This window comes from Nothobranchius furzeri, chromosome 15 (genome assembly GCF_043380555.1).
Source record: "Nothobranchius furzeri strain GRZ-AD chromosome 15, NfurGRZ-RIMD1, whole genome shotgun sequence".
Taxonomy (NCBI): Eukaryota; Metazoa; Chordata; class Actinopteri; order Cyprinodontiformes; family Nothobranchiidae; genus Nothobranchius; species Nothobranchius furzeri.
This window is the reverse complement of record NC_091755.1, coordinates 46940965-46958046: the sequence shown is the minus strand read 5'-3', so window position 1 is coordinate 46958046 and position 17082 is coordinate 46940965. Positions and strand designations below refer to the sequence as shown.

At 41.8% G+C, this 17082-nt stretch overlaps 1 protein-coding gene across 1 annotated transcript; it reads left to right on the top strand.

Annotated features, from left to right (window-relative positions):
* The first annotated feature begins 4398 nt into the window (after positions 1-4398).
* On the top strand, positions 4399-15620 carry LOC107391489 (macrophage mannose receptor 1). Its single transcript, XM_015968813.3, has 6 exons — positions 4399-4776; positions 4911-5101; positions 5409-5628; positions 7606-7941; positions 14636-14727; positions 14995-15620. Exons 1-6 carry the CDS (start codon positions 4638-4640, stop codon positions 15121-15123), a joined length of 1107 nt encoding a protein of 368 aa, XP_015824299.3. The 5' UTR covers positions 4399-4637; the 3' UTR covers positions 15124-15620.
* The last annotated feature ends 1462 nt before the right edge of the window (positions 15621-17082 follow it).

The following is a 17082-nucleotide window of genomic DNA, read 5'->3' as shown; positions in this document are numbered from 1 at the left end:
ATGTGATACATCAACGACACAGAGAAACCCTCTGCCAATACGATTCGTCCTGATACAAATACATTTAAACAATTTTAATTCAGATAATTTTAAAAAGTTATCCCGCATTTGTCTAAAACCCTCTGCCAATAACACATTTCAGACTTATTTACCTTTATTTAACCAGGAATGGTCCTATTGAGATTAAAAGCCTCTTTTCCAAGGGTGTCCTGGCCAAGAGACAGCAAAACAAAAAAATTCTATTTTATGCACATCATGAAAAACAATTACAGTGTGAAGAGTTTGACAGAAAAGCTCTCACTCTGGAGTTTAGTGAAATTAATTCAGTTCAGTTCCAATCTGTTTGAAGCTTGTTCCATTTAGAAAGAAAGAAAGAAAGAAAGAAAGAAAGAAAGAAAGAAAGAAAGAAAGAAAGAAAGAAAGAAAGAAGTCTTTTATTTAGTGCCTCCAAAGATTAAAAAACATGAGGCGCTTCAACAAAACAGAAAAAAATTCAAGTGTAAAAAATATTTCCATAATGTATTTAAAACATGTTTAAAATTAGAAGATATAAAAATTGTGATTTAAAAATGTAAGGAAAGGGAGAAATCAGTGGATCCCGGGAAAGGCGGACTAAGGACAGGGTGGTGATGAAGGTCCCACCAAAGCCTGAACAGGCGAGTTTAAAGGAGACCACTGAGTCCACTGATCTCAGGCTCAGGGGGAGAGAGTTCCAGAGTCTGGGGGCCACAGCAGCAGATGATCTGTCACCTTTGACCTTTAGCCTGGTGCTGCACAACCAGTAGGCTTTGATCACTGGACCTCAGGGACCTGCTGGGGGTGTAGGGACTAAGAAGATCACCAATGTAAGATGGTGCTTGTCTATGTAAGGCCCTATAGACCAGAACCAGGATCTTGAAATGAACCCCAAACTTGACTGGCAGCCAATGAAGCTGGAGGAGAAGAGGGCTGATGTGGGTGTGTTTGGAGGACTTGGTCAGAAGCCGAGCACAGGCGTTCTGAACCACCTGTAGACAGTTCAGGGATTGCTGACTGAGGGTTTGGTGTGAGAAGCAAGCTGACCAAGAGAGTCTCTGACTTTGGGAACCAGCTTGTCTGGGGCACAGATGAGGATCTCAGTCTTATCTTCATTCAGCTGAAGAAAGCTCCCACCATCCAGGTTTTGATAGAGTCAGAGCAGGTGTGTAACAGCTGCAGCTTAGACATCTCATGGGGCTTAAAGGAGATGTACAGTTGGATGTCATCTGCATAAAGATGGTAGGAGATTCATTTGAAGGAGCTCAGGATGTGCTGAAGAGGAAGCAGATAGAGGAGGAAGAGCAGAGGCCCCAGCACAGATCCTTGCGGGACACCATGGGTAAAGGAGGTGGTGGAGGACCTAAACTTGGAGACAGCCACAGAGAAGAAACACTCCAGAGCAGTTCCTGATAGGCCAACCCAGTCTCTCAGCCTCTCCAGTAGCAGGTGATGGTCAACAGTGTCAAAGGCTGCAGTCAGGTCCAGCAGGACCAGAACAGAACAGTCCCCTGCATCACTGTGAGTCAGAAGGTCAGACTTGAAGTAGCTTAAATAAACCAAGAGTTGTTCAAATTCAGAATATTTCAAATAAAACGGATTAACTTTAAAAATGTAGAAAACCGTCCATAAATGAGACTGATAACAGTATGTGGCAAGGTGGAGAAACGAGGGCCCGGACGGGATTCGATCCCCAGACTCCCAGGTGAGAGTCATGCGCACTAACCAGTCAGCCAAAGGGACATCCACTTGGCCAAGTAGCCAGGACGCATGATCAATCGGGACGCTGTGACAGGACACACACACTGCCACGAGTACCACTGACCTATTTCAGTTAAACTATTAAAGTTGCATTATTTTATTCTCAATTAGTTGACATATTTTGACTGATGGTTAAATGAATATTTTACAAAGTAGATAAAAATAGATGTTTCAACTTATATATTTTATTTCCAATTTTCATTTGAGTCTAAGCGTTCTAAATAAACAGCAGGTGAGTGAACTCCCATTTCCTTTCTCCTCAGCGTAAGTCGTTTGAGAGCTGAGTCTAAATAAGATTAAACATTTAATAACATTTGGATTGATTTATGGTTCCTGTGTATTTATATAGATTATTCTAGAGCAACAACACTGACAAGGTGATAGCCTCTGTCCACAGTGGAGGCTCAACATTTTCAACAAGTTGGTTTATTGACCCAAAATGTAAACTTCCAGCCAGAAACAAACTCACAGTCATCTGTACAAAGCTATAGTCTAAATATATGATTTTGTATTTTCATTTATGTTTTTTTATGCATCTGATAGCGTGAACTTATGTCACCTTGATCAGTCGTGGTCTAGTGCCCCTGAAGTCATTTCTCGTGCCCCTAAGAAGCCATGTCATCTTTTTATTTTACTCTAACATTGGTTGGAGCGGGCTAGAGGCTAACACTGAGCTAATAATGCTAACAATGTTTTACAAGCAAATAGTCAACTTAAAAAAATATTTCAAGCTTCTTTTTCTATTACAACTCCACATTACGGTGAAATGTGTGTGAAGCGCATAATGAGTCAATCGTGTGGTTTTACTCCTTTTGTTGACTCGTTTAGAACTATAACAGCAAGACGTAAACAACAACGTCTCCTCTGATGCCCCCTACTATACAACAGCTAGATCCAGATAGGACAGAGTATTTACCTACTTAATGCGTATGACATGGTCATCTAGAACCTTCTGGCACTGATCAGCCACGAAACTCACAAACGACAGCGAGACAGTAGCTGTTTGTTTAGAAAACGGGTTGCAGTACCTCAGTTTGACCACAGGATGTCAATCTTTCTCCACTCGCGCATGTTGCACCCCTCCTGGCTCCATTATGGAGCATTTTGTACTGAGGTTGTCTTATTGATATAATTAAACTTTGTGGAGCAATGAACCAGTAAACTAACCCTCAGGCATCCATCCAGTCATCCAGGACAACCAGAGTTTCAAAAGGAGACCAGAATAAAGGTCCAGATGTACTTTTTTATTTTAGGGATTCCTGCTGTTTACGTCAACCATTTCCAAGTGGTGCTCGCTGCAGAACCACAAAGGCGGAGCTGCACCAGAAGGTGGAGCTGCACCAGAGTCAGCCCCGCCCATTCCAGAATCAGCCCTGCCCATTCCATCAGAGTCAGTCCAATTCCTTCCAGTTGTCAGACTTGATAGCATTCTGGAACCAAAGAGGGTGTTATAGCTAAAAAATGCAAGATTGAGGATGGAGTTGAGAAGTTAATTGAACAGTTTTTGTAAAGGTTCCATATAATTGAAAATCTAACTTTTGGAACTTTTAATCATGTTATATTGTCATTTCCTCATAAGAAGCATGCCAAAGCAATTTTTAGCCTCATTCATGCATTTTCCTCCCATCTCAGCTTCAATTTGGTCTCCTCCCCCGAAGCGGGTCTGGTCTTGGTTCTCAAATCTGGATATTCTGTGAATTTTCTGACAAATTATTTCTGAAATGACCTCTACTGAGACACCGCCGAAAAACCATACAACCCATCTCAGAGACATACTAGGAAGCACAATTAGATGTAACGCCACATGACTTATAACATATGTGGTGGTGTAGTGGTTATGGAGTCAGGTTTACATGCAGTTTTGCGCAGGTTCGCCTCCCATTACTGTAAGTTTTAGGTAGTGTACAACCTCTTTTCTTCATTTCTAGCTAAACTTGCCAGTACTATGTTTACAACAATTTACTGGCATACAGTTTAACATATAATGACTAATGTGTTTTTTTATTTATTTATTCGTTTATTTAGCCAGTGTGAGTCCATTTGTGAGCAGAGTTTCAACTAAAATGCTGTTTAGGAACGACCAAATTCAAAGAACTTTTACAGACATAAATATTTTGCTGAAAATAAACATTACAACTAAAATATAAACAAATTAAATGTTTCAGCTGGCTAAATAGATTGCTGACGACCCCACCGAGAATCGAACCAGCATCAGCTGAGGGGAAAGCAAAACTTAACTCAGACGATCTCACCACTAGACTACCAAAGCCCATTCAAAAGTCTGTAATGCTGTTATAGACCATTTCTGTTAGACTGGCTGTGGGCAGATATTCGCTGAAAGAAACCTTTTCATTTCGAGATATATTCAGTCTTTGTCATGTAGCAAGTTATATTTATCTTGTTTAATTGGAGCATAGAACATAGCATTAACGACTGTAAACTAGTAACAGCCGTAATTCATGTGGGTCAGGTCAGTTTGCGATAAAGTTGAAAACAAAAACGGAAGTCAGTGGGCTAGGCTGAGTTTGCGTGAATGGGCGGGGCTGACTCTGGTGCAGCTCCACCTTATGATGCAGCTCCGCCTTTGTGGTTCTGCAGCGAGCACCCTCTCACCATTTCGGTTGTGTTCGGGTCTCAGTGCTGCCTCCTTCCACAGTAAAAGCTGCTAAAAGAAACTCTTTGTGTCTCTCTCAGCTCTTGCCACAAAAGAGCGAGCGTACAGAGGTCTAGAAGAACAGGTGAAACAGGATCAACCCTCTTTTGTTCCTCAGACATCAGGTTTTTGTGACCTTGTCTATGGAAATAAAGATTTAAATCTTTTTGACTTGTCACGTAATGAGGATTTCTTAGTTTACACAAAAATGCAAATAATGTTCGGAATAAAACTTCACGTAAGACATCAGAGTCATTCAGCGCCTCCGGAGTCTCGGAGTGAAGAAGCAGAACGTCGAGAACCTGGGAAAATGGAGAAGGTTCTCCTGATCTTCTCTGTTGCATCAGGTAGGTGTTTTATAAAAGCTCATTATTCACGTCTGTGAGAGAATTAGAAACGTCGTCACTGCTGTTGTTTTAAACCTGGTTTATTAGTTTAGATGTGAACCACTGGACTGATTATTTACTGTGTGTGGTTGCAGCTCTGTGTGCCGTCTCTACAGTTCCTCAGAGGAACTATCATTTTATTTATCAGGCAAAGAACTGGACCGAAGCTCAGAGTTACTGCAGAGAAAACTTCATCGACCTGGCGACTGTAGCGGACGTGAAGGACGTGGCGACGCTGAACAAACTGGCCAATCTAAATCAGATGTTCGCCTCTTCAAACGCCTACGTATGTTTGGTTTTATCGCCTGTCTTGTTGTTCCGCTGCATGTTTGTTGGTTCTAAAGGATCCCAGTGAGGAAACTTAAGGTCCTTAAATCATGCTTTGTGGTTGTCTGAGTCACCTGGACAGGTCACCTGTACATCAAGGAGCCAGGCATTAATCACTGTCAATAATACTGTTGGCAAATGTTGTGGTTGATGTGTTTTTTTACTTATATCCTGGTGAATCAGGAGGCAGAAGTCATGAAAATGTGAATGAATGAGTCTGAACATTGAAGCTGTTTGTAAAGAGAAACAAACGTTTGTGTTTTCAGGACGCCTGGATTGGACTCTATAATGATTTGAACAGCTGGAGGTGGTCCATGTCAGACCCCAGCTTCTACCAACAGAATGAGAACTTCAGAAACTGGTTTTTCGTACAGCCAGATAATCATGGTGGAGACGAGGCCTGTGCAGTGATAAACGGTATAGTCGGTGGATGGGCTGATGTTCCATGTTCTCAGAACTCAACATCAGTCTGCATGGATGTCAGTGGTGAGCATTTTACTGAGGAGCATCAGTGCTGCTTTAAAGAAAAATAATAAAATTAGTGTTGATAATAAAGATATTGTTGGTGGGCAAGGCAGATGTCGTTTACCTCCACCTCCAGGGAGTGAATGAATAATTAATTGTGTGGAGGGGGAGCTTTGGGTACCTCAAAAAATATTAATTATGAATGTTATTAATATTATGAATAAAATTCTTATTACAATAATATTTATAATAATAATTGTAATAATAATAATAATAAAAATTTTAACATTATTATTATTATTATTATTTTTATTATTATTATCATTATTATTAATATTGTTATTTTCATTATTACTGTTGTTATAATTGTAATAATAATAAATATTATTATTAATAATATTGTTATTCTTAATATGACTGTTGTTATAATAATACTAATTATAATAATTTATATTTAAAATTTATTATTATTATTATTATTATTATTATTATCATTATTATTAATATTGTTTTTTCATTATTACTGTTGTTATAATATTATAATAATAATAATTATTATTATTATTAATAATGTTATTCTTAATATGACTGTTGTTATAATAATAATAATAATTTTTATTTAATTATTATTATTATTATTATTATTATTATTATCATTATTATTATTAATATTGTTATTTTCATTATTACTGTTGTTATAATTATAATAATAATAATTATTATTAATAATATTGTTATTCTTAATATTACTGTTGTTATAATAATAATAATAATTATTATTATTATTATAACTATTGTTATTATTATTAGTGTGATTATTATTATTATTACTGTTATTGTTATTTTTACTATTATTATTATTATTATTATTATTATTATTATTACTATTGTCATATCGACCGGAAAAGGGTGGCTTGCCAACTCCGGGTCGGGAGAGAGGTCCTACCTCAAGTGGAGGAGTTTAAGTATCTCGGGGTCTTGTTCACGAGTGAGGGTAGGAGGGATCGGGAGATCGACAGGCGGATTGGTTCGGCGTCTGCAGCGATGCGGACGCTGAGCCGATCTGTCGTGGAGAGGAGGGAGCTGAGCCAGAAAGCCAGGCTCTCGATTTACCGGTCGATCTACGTCCCAATCCTCACCTATGGTCATGAGCTTTGGGTAATGACCGAAAGAACGAGATCGCGGATACAAGCGGCCGAAATGAGTTTCCTCCGTAGGGTGGCCGGGCTCAGCCTTAGAGGTAGGGTGAGGAGCTCGGACATTTGGGAGGGACTCAGAGTAGAACCGCTGCTCCTCCGGATTGAAAGGAGTCAGTTGAGGTGGTTTGGGCATCTGGTCAGGATGCCTCCTGGACGCCTCCCTGGGGAGGTGTTTCGGGCATGTCCTGCCGGCAGGAGGCCTCCGGGTTGACCCAGGACACGTTGGAGAGGTTACATCTCCAATCTGGTCCGGGAACGCCTTGGGGTCCTGCCGGAGGAGCTGGTGGAGGTGGCCGGGGAGAGGACGGTCTGGAGCTCCCTAGTTGGGATGCTGCCCCCGCGACCCAGATAAGCGGAGGAAGATGACGACTATTATTATTATTATTATTATTATTATTGTTATTATTATTATTATTATTAGTAGTAGTAGTAGTAGTAGTAGTAGTATTATGAATGAGGAAGTAATGAGTAAAAGGTTGAAATACCATTTCAGACTCAATTCAATGTTTTCCTGAAAAACTAAAACATGTATTTGACTTTTTCGAACTAACGTTGCAAGCAAAGGTGTTCTAATGAAGGCAGCTGGACGTCTTAGTTTCTTGAAAACGTTTTACTTCTCATCCAAGGAGTTTGTCAAATCTGAATTGACAAAGCTCCTCAGATGAGAAGTAAAATGTCTTCAAGAAACTAAGACGTCCAGCTGCCTTCATTAGAACACCTTTGGCTCACCGTAACCTGGATGACTGAGAACCTTCACCTGCACGTTACAAGCATTATTGTGGAGATGTTCTGTTTTCAGGGATGGATGCAACATTTTACCCCATCAGCATCCGCATGAACCAGACTCAGGCTCAGAGCTACTGCAGAGAACATCACACAGACCTGGCCAGTGTGAGGAACTCGATGGAGAACCAGGGGCTGGTGAAACTGATAGCACCTTCAATTTCTTGGTTCGGTCTGTACAGAAACAACTGGATGTGGTCAGATGACAGCACCTTTTCGTTTACGTACTGGAATACACCAAACGCTGAGCCTAGTGGAGGAAAGCAGAGCTGCGTTGCAGCCAACTTCAGAAGTTCTGGACTCTGGGAGGACTGGATGTGTGACATAAAGAAAATCTTTATTTGTTACAGCGGTAAGTGAAGCTAGAGGGTTGACTATGTTCTGCTTCTAACTTATAAATCTCTGAGAAACATGCTTGGCTGCATCAGTGTTTCCCAACCAGCGGGCCCTGGATCTCCATTCATTAAAAATCTGGGAAGTTACACTGTAAATTTTAACAAGCTAAGTTTGCTTGAAAATATTTAGGAAAACAAATACCTTAGGAAAAGTAGGTAAACAAACTTAATTGTGGAAAATATTGTGAAGTTATTATATATGAGTGAGCTGTGATTATTCTGAAGTTGAGACTACTTAATTAATCTCAGTTTAGTTCACTTCAAATCAAGTTGTTACTACTTAAATAATTTATTAGTATATTCTGACAAGAAAAGTGGGCGTTACTTGAAATTTTGTATATTTTAATACCAGAGGCCTCCTAGTCAGATGCTCCAAATCCCAGCGGGCTCCGTTCGGAAATGAGGAGCAGCAGCATGAGAGATGCGTAAACATGACATCCTCTGGTCAAATGGGTTTATTGCCGTCCCTGCTGGAATGAGTGACGTCCCCTCCCGTTTGTGAGTTTGTGACTGTTGCCAGGTGCAGATTAGTGGCAGAAGATTCTGGAAGACGAGTCATCCACGGTAAAGCTTTTTGGCCCGTGTTGAGCTGATTTTCCTCTCGTGCGAGAATCTTTGATGTCGGGGCGATTTTGCATCGTGTAGTATAAAGGGGGTAACGAGAGATGATAAACCCCTCATGACCAGCTCCCGATCAGCAATCGTGTTGCTGTGTGAATATTAAACATGATTGATATTTTGCTCGTCCTTAGTGAGGGTATCGCGCTGTTGAAGCAGCGCTGAGACCCAAATATCCCAGAACAACACAGCTGCCCAGGTACAAGTCCACATGCAGATGTGGAATCAGTTGTTGGTCAATGAAAGAAAAATCCACAATGGTCACAGAAATAAATTCAATCTGACAAAAATAATAATAGATAAAAAAAATCAATAAAATTTTACCAGTGAAATTCAGGTCTGTGAGAACCGAGGGTAGATGTCCAGGAGATGTGGAGGGAGCTGAGCATGGATGAGGACCACTGTGGGTTCCAAGGACAGACAGACGAGAGGCAAGGCTGAGGGAGGCAGGCGGCTGAGAGCTGATGGCCAGGGGGAACAAACAGCGAGACGTGGCAGGCGTGGAGACGTGGTGGGTTGCAGAGGGCTGTTGTGGTGGGGACCAAAGATCCTGGAGGTGAGGCGTAACCAGGCGTTCCTCCAGAAAATTTTGATAGGGGTGGTCGGATGGGGCCAAAGAAATTTTGGGGTGGCACACCAAATTGATCCTTGTGGTAACTCTGGTTGAATTTAGTCTGTGGCAATGTACTGCATTACACCTCTTTTTGTTTTTATTAAAATAACTGTAGGTATCCGAAACATTTAACTTAAATTTTACAAACACAAACAAACATTTTAGAAAAATACATTTCAGTTATTTAAAATGTTATCCCAAATTTAATTTAAAAAAATGTTTTAGGTTAATTTGTGTTAAAAAAAACTATGGAGATAAAAACCTTTTTAAAATGGTGAGCAGCAGAAACGTGTATTTTTTATTCTGATTATTTCTTTACTCAATAGTAATATTTTATTTTGTTTCACAATTATATCTTGAATAAACAAGATCAATATATGGTTTGACTGAACAGTAATATGATTTGTTGACACTGGCTTTTCCGGAGGGGGGGGGGGGTTCAGCAATTTTCCTGGGGGGTCCATGTCCACCCCTGGCCACCCCTTGGGGGCGCCCTTGTTAGAGGCGGGATCACATCTGTAGTAAAAACAATAACAAGGCTGTAACGAGACTAACTGGCAAATTTGGGACACAAGACTTCACGCAACACAAGCGTGTACCAGTGTGAGTAATCCTCCAGCGCTGAATGAGTGTCCCACTGCTCCCCCTAACCCAAACCAGCAGCAACAGGGAGCTCCCAGATGCACCCACCTGCAAGCAGGAGCTCCGGGAACACAGAAACCCAGGCAGACACACAGGGTGATGGTGAGCGCAAAGTCAGTGTCGTTGTACACCTGTGCACTGACAATAAAAGGATCTTGAATCTTAAACACTACTGGTTATTTCAGGGCAGCAGCAGTTCAGGAGGTAGGGCAGGTTGCCCTGTAATCAAAAGGTTGTAGGTTCAATCCCAGCTTCCACCAGAAAATGCTGTTGTGTCCATGGACAAGACGACTAACCCGCTTTTCCTGCTGGTGGTGGTCGGAGGGACCGGTCTAGGGATGGGTACCTTTGACATTTGAATCGATTCGGTACTAATTGCCGGTACCTAGGAATCGATACCGGTACTTAACGGTACCAATTTTAGATACTTTTGAGTGTTTAATATTTTAATTCTCTTTTATAATTAGATATATATTTTTCTCAATATATAACAATATTTGATAAATATCACGATAAATAACATACAGCTGTTTGTATTTTAACATTGTCCTTGTAGTTTTATAAGCTGATAATTAAACTGAAGCAAACATCTTTACTGTGAACTAAATTTACTGTGTATCTTCATTCCTTTTGCCGTCTTTTTTCAATTGATTTTTCCTACTGGGAAGTTAGAATTTCCGAGGAGAAAGCGAACGCACCATTAGCTGATAACAATGGTGGCAATGGAAGCTAACATATCAAGCTAACGTTATCTTAAACAGTTTATTTAGCTGCTGGAGCAGATTAAAACGATGATGCCTCACACTTAGATCGTTGTCACTGGTTTCATCTTCACCCAATCACCCGTTGCATTTAGTAAAGTGAAGCCAAACTTTAGAGCGCGTTCATGTTCTTCTAGTCAGAAATTCTGAGTTCCGAGGAGAACGCGAACACACCATTAGCGGAACGGAAGCTAGCATATCAAGCTAACATTATCTTAAACGTTTTATTTACCTACCGGAGCAGATTAAGATGAAGATGTCTCACTTAGATCGTTGTTGCTGGTTTCATCATCACCCAGTTACCCATCACATTTAGTGAAGTGGACCCAAGCTTTAGTGTGCGTTCTTTCTACCATGCTGCTCTGTTTACAACTCGCTCGCAGCGACCGACGGCATAATGCTCTTGCGCATGCGCAGCTGTCTAGTCAAGTTCTTGTTAAGAAGAACCGGTACTGAAACGAGGCACCGTTTCAAATGACGTGAATCGGTGCTCAGTCGGCACTATGGAATTTGGTCGGTACCTTAAAAAGTACCGAATTCGGTACCCAACGCTACCGGTGGCGCTAGTGTTGCCTGTTTCACACTGGAAGCATCAGCAGGGCAGAGCGTTTTACTTGCGAGCTTCAATGCTGTCCATTGAACCCCGGGAGAGTCTTGGCAGTGGAACAGCTTCCTTGCCATCCTCCTCGCTGGACGAGATCACAAGATCCTTCGAGACTTTAACGTAAGGTGACCAAATTTCCATTTCCAAAAAAGAGGACAGGAGATCTGTGCCTATCGATGATGTCACACTAGGGCTGGGCGATATGACCTAAAATCAATATCACGATATATTGAGGATTTGACCTCGATAAAGATTTGTTTTATGCTGTTTGGTCTTGGCCCCCAAAATGCATTGAAACGGCCCTGGTTGTGTGTTTGAAGGTGATCTGAATTGTAACAGATGTATAAATATTACACGTGTATAACTTATTGTTTTATAAAACGCGTAGTGGAGATAAATCTACCTACATTTTACTTTCAAGCTTTGTTTTCTTGTTTTTATGTAACTATTTTCCTGTCCTGTCTGTCTCTCATCTTCCTGCATCTCCTCTAAACACTCCAGAAAAACTGCTGCCTGGATTCCTACTTTTTCACCTCATCAGTGACATTTGAGTAGATCAAAGGGATCTCCTGACCGCAAAGCGGAGAGCGCGTTTCGATGCTGCGTCAGTGAGGTGAAATCACCGCAGCACAGGATGAGCAGAGCGCGTCAGGCATGAGTAAAAGACAGAGTACCAGAGGATATAAACAGATATGATTGATCATGTGTTAATAATAATGTTTTGAGAATGTATCGTGCGCCGGGACGCAGCGGGCGCACCAACGATCAGCGCTCTGCGTCCTCTCCGCTCAACAGAATCCCGCTACGCTGAGCCCATAAATATTGTAATATAGGCAGAGACTGGATCTTTCCCTGAAAGATATCTAGCCCCCCAAAACTCGATCCCTGCTCCTGGATGAAAAACTGAACATTTAGTTCTATGTAGGAAACCCCCCCGGGCGCTCCGGACAGACAGTGAAAAGTGGACATGTCCGGGGGAGATAGGATGTATGGTCAGCCTAGTTTAAAGGTCAGTTTGCTTTTGCTGTTTACCATTAAACCAAAAATGATGAAATCATGTTTGATGTCATATATGTTGTTGTTCCTCTCCACTGGCAGGATTAAAGCCATGAAAAACACACCGCTGCACTTCTGGAACGATACCAGGATTAAATAAGTCGTTGGGTCACGTGTAGGGTTGGGCATCGTTTGATTTTGAACAATTCCGATTCCAATTCCTCGTTTCGATTCCGGTTCCTATCGATTCCCGATTCCGATTCTTTGAAGACATGACATGTTTTACATGAGCCAGCTAACCACGATCCTACTTGTAATGGAGACCAGGGGTTCCATTCCTTATGATTTATGTTCTGTTAGTTCTGATTGAGTAACAGACAAAAGGTTTTGTTATTGAAGGGATTTATTTTGTGTTGGGCATTTGTAACAGATTCTTTAGAAGCAGAGGGACTGGCCACCCTTCCTGTGTAAAGAGGAAATGTTGGTTAAATGTCAATTTGTGTTTAAGTTAATCTCCAAAGTTTCACTCACCTTTCTGGTGTTGTCTCCTCAGCAGGGCGGGGCAGCAAAGGGAAGTTTGTGTCCCAGGTGCTGCTTTTAAGCTGCTGGATCATACCACTTAAATAAGGAGGGGTGATTCTTTGAGGAGTTATGTGAAACCTAGTTTCTTTTGTTTGATTGAACTTGGATTTATTTAGTATGATTTGTATTTATGTAAATAATGTTTGGTACCATTTATTATTTTGGTGGTTGGGTTCTGTAAATATTATTTAGTTATTATTTCTTTGATTACCCCCTCTTCTTGGTTTCTTCCAATCAGTCACTTGGGTATAAAAGGCAGTGAGTGTTCATGTTAGGGTTGGTGTTGGTGACAAAACATGCTGCAATAAAGCCACCTCAACCTGATTTACTTGTTTGCCTCTCCTTCAAACCACGTGCCGCCGCCGGTCAACACTGACACTACTTGATGAAATAATCTTAACGTCAACATGAATTTTAATTCTATGAACAACATCACCTTCATTTAGACAAAAACATGTTTTTGGAGAAAAAAGAAAAATACTTGCGGCACAATCAGTGTGTTTGTTTCTGACCACAACCGAAGTCTGGAAGACGCCTCTGGGATGAGAGGCTAAACGTCTCCAACATATCCAGAAACGTCCAGCTGTTCTCAGCTGAAACTCTCAGGATGATCATGTCCAGGATGACTGAGAACTACACCTCCATGCCGCCGCAGCATTCAGTCACAACAGGAAGTGAAACCTAAACGTAGCTGCTGTCAGTAACAAGCTAACAGATTTTAAACATTAAAACTCAACGGAAATAGTTCAGAAAGGAAATTTAAATGTTCACAGCTTTGTGTGTGATTTATTATTATTATTTATAGTGGCAGAAGCTGGTGTGGTCCACCACAGAGAAGCTGCTCATGATGACTTTAATTATTCTACAGGTTATTGTTCAGCCATCTGACGCTCCGTGTGTGTTTTTATTTCTGCAGTGAGACGAACTCACCTCACGCCGTCCAGAGTTTGTTCTTTAAAGCTTCTATTAAATCCACCGTGTTGACGTATTTAACACGTTTCCTCTACGCTGCAGGAGTTAAAGTTTACGTCACGGAGTAAAAGTTCGACAGACGCGTTTGTTGATATCTGGGTGGGGGAGGGGGGACTCGGTGCTGCACACAGACAGCTGGTGTGGTCAGCTCTGAAAAGCGTTGATCACAACTTGCAAATCATGTTTATTTTTCACGAAGATAGGCCGCGGATTCCTCTTCCATCGGCATACTAGGAATCTAAACTAAGAATCGAAATAAAAACGTTGAGCGATTCCGGGAAAAATAAACAGTTGGAACCGGTTCCAATCGATGCTCGATGCCCAATGCCCAACCCTAGTCACGTGTGAGCTACACGTATATGAAATCGCATTGCTGCAGTACTTTTATTTTTGAAAATAACCGCAGATTTTACACTAAAACCGTGTGTGATTTCCTGCCTGGCCGTGGTTAACTGTAGAAACGGATGCGTCCCAGAGGCGGCTGTGTTGCGTGCACTTCATGCGTTCCAAGAACGGAATACCTAAGAATAAACTGCTCCCACGCTGGCTCTTTGCTAACTGCTTCATGTTTGAGCACATTAGCTTGGTCATGTGACAAGCTCATTTCTTCTTCTGCAGTTGGCCAGTAAACATATTTTGATAGCGACGCTCTTTCACCCTCTAGTGGCACAAAATATATGACACCCCAGCGCAGCAGGAAGACGGCACCGTTAACCGGGCAAAGCAATTGTACCCATTTGCAACAATAATGGTAACTAACCGGTTAACTATGTACATCCCTACTACCAGTACAGGCAGAGCTGATGAGAACTTGGTATTTTACAGCAATGATTTAGCCGATAATGAGTGTTTGTTCCTCAAAGGTGCCGCACAAAGTGCAGTGAAACTGAAACTGGTGAGAGACTCCTCTCTGAACCTAAAGGACCCAGTTGTGCTGGAAGACCTGCTGAATCAGGTAAGTTCTAGTCAGGTTTTTTTTATCACTAACTCAGGTTTTCAGGTTCCCCGTTATCCCTCTCATTCCTCATTATTCTTTAAGTGGTGATCATCTTGCAGGATGGACCTCTGTTTGGACTTTGGATCTTGTGACTTGGTCTCAAATGTCTGTTGAAAAAAGCCGAACCTCTTCTCTGGGTTGATGAGACGGCTCCTTGAACCCAAAGTAGCTCTCTAAGAGCCTCGTGGAGGATCGGACTCAGTAACTGATGCGTTTGTGTTTCAGCTCAAACTGAAGCTGAAGGGTCAGGGAGGAAACAACGTCCAGCTGAGGTGGCGGGAGCAGCCCAACGGACAAGTCTTCTCCAAGGATGAGGATGAGAAGGATGCTTCTAGAAAAGGCCAAGCTCACTGAGAAATTGTCAGGGAAAAAGTGGTTTTGCTGACATTACTGCTTAAAATCCTAACTGCTTTCTTTTATGTAAAACACCTGTTGCTTCATTAAATGCAAAGTGTTATCCTGTGCCAGCTTTCCTGTCTCAACAGGGAGGACAGCGACCTTCCTCAGACCACGCTGTTCTGTAATACTGGGTTACACTCCCATGAGAAATAGAGTTGACTGAATGCACCTGGTTCTGTACGAGGGAGATGTGGTTTGTTTTTACTCCCTACGTTAAACAGCTTTCCACCTGAATGTCTTTGGAATGGGATGTGTGTGCGTTGTTTGTGTGTGCTTGGTACCCTAGGAGACGAGCCTGTAACTCTGTAACTCGAGAAGGCCCCGCCTTCTTCGTCCTGTCTTTCAATAAAACTTACTGTGGGACAGAGAGGGGCAGAGAAGTATGGCGGAGACCCGGAGAGGTTTGTGCCATGTCTTCCCTCCGCTGCTCTGGCCACACAGCGTAAAAACAACCTCCCTCCTCTTTGTGTGTGTTCATTTCAGGTTTCAGGGTTAAGGGGTTTATAAGTATCCCAACAGAAACTTTTTTTGGAATATGATCGGTCACTTTAACATTAATAAGCAGGTTGAAGGTGAAAATCATCTTCTACCCCCATTTCCTCCATTAGCTGCCAATCGAAGCCAGTCAGATCTGTGTCACAGTAGCTATGTTTACCCGCGCCATATTCCCTCTACCCGGTTCAAACCTTGGTTGATCAGAAATCCCAACTCTCCATTTACATGGACACCAACTGAAATGACCCGATCATGCTGTGAGTACACACACACCAAGCATTCAGTCATATTAAACAGGTGAGCTTACGTAGAGTTGTCTTTCCCGGAAAAAAATAGTTAACAAATGTCCTCTTGTCCGAACGTCTTTCCCCTCTATTCTCTAGTTTGTCCTTTGATTTAAGTTTTTCCCCCGTTCTGGACCTTCCTCGCATTCTTATGTGAATGTTATTGTTTTTACTGATGCTTAGCTAGGCTACAGGCTCAGCGGTACATAATGCTACTGCTCCCCCTGCCATAGGAGAGGAGAGCAGGATCACTTATTTTGCTCCAAGAATCCGAGTGTGTGTGTAGGACAAGTTCAAGTTCTAGGTACGTTTATTTGTAAAGCACCTTCCGGTCATGCGAGCAACCCCAAAGTGCTGAACAGAACAAGAATCAGCATAAAAGCACACTATAAAGTGTAATAAAACAGATAAAATCATAATAGCGCAACACGACAAAACCACGCAATAAGAGCATTCAACTAAAGTTTAACCTGCCATAAAAGCCAGTTTATATAATTATGTCTTAAGTAGGGATTTGAAATGTTTTAAACTCTGTGCAGACCTTAGTTTTAGGGGTAAGCTGTTCCACTGTCTCGGTCCCACCTCCGAAAATGCTCCGTCTACCCTAGTTTTCAAACGAGTCCTCGAAATTTCTGAGAGAAATTGAGAGCCAGACCTCAAGTGGGGTGTGCCACAGGGATCTGTACTGGGTCCGCTTCTTTTTGCCATCTACTTACTACCATTGGGGAATCTTCTTCGGCAGTTCGGCATGCGTTTTCATTTTTATGCTGACGACTGTCAGATCTACCTCCCCCTTCAGTGGGGGGTTGAGGGGTCAATATCAAAGCTTGTAGATGCCTTAGAGGATGTGCGCTCCTGGATGGCTACAAACTTTTTACATCTGAATGAAGCTAAGGCTGAAGTAATTGTACTTAGCCCTGGCATGTCTACACGCCCATGCAATGCTGTGAATCTGGGCCCTTTAGCATCTAACATGAAGACCACCATCCGAAATTTGGGAGTGCAACTGGACTCAGCCCTTAAATTCGACGCGCAAATCAACCAGGTTGTGCGATCGTGTTTTTTAACTTACGACGACTAGCCAGAATTAAGCCGCTGCTGTCCAGAGTACATCTAGAGACTGTCACACATGCTT

What these genes read in the sequence shown, in the direction of transcription:
- LOC107391489 (XM_015968813.3), top strand. Translation starts at nt 4,638, where the DNA reads ATGCAAATAATGTTCGGAATAAAACTTCACGTAAGACATCAGAGTCAT. An exon ending in AGTCTGCATGGATGTCAGTG is followed by an intron (nt 5,629 to 7,605) that starts GTGAGCATTTTA and finishes TTCTGTTTTCAG; the next exon opens with GGATGGATGCAACATTTTAC. An exon ending in TGGAAGACCTGCTGAATCAG is followed by an intron (nt 14,728 to 14,994) that starts GTAAGTTCTAGT and finishes TTTGTGTTTCAG; the next exon opens with CTCAAACTGAAGCTGAAGGG.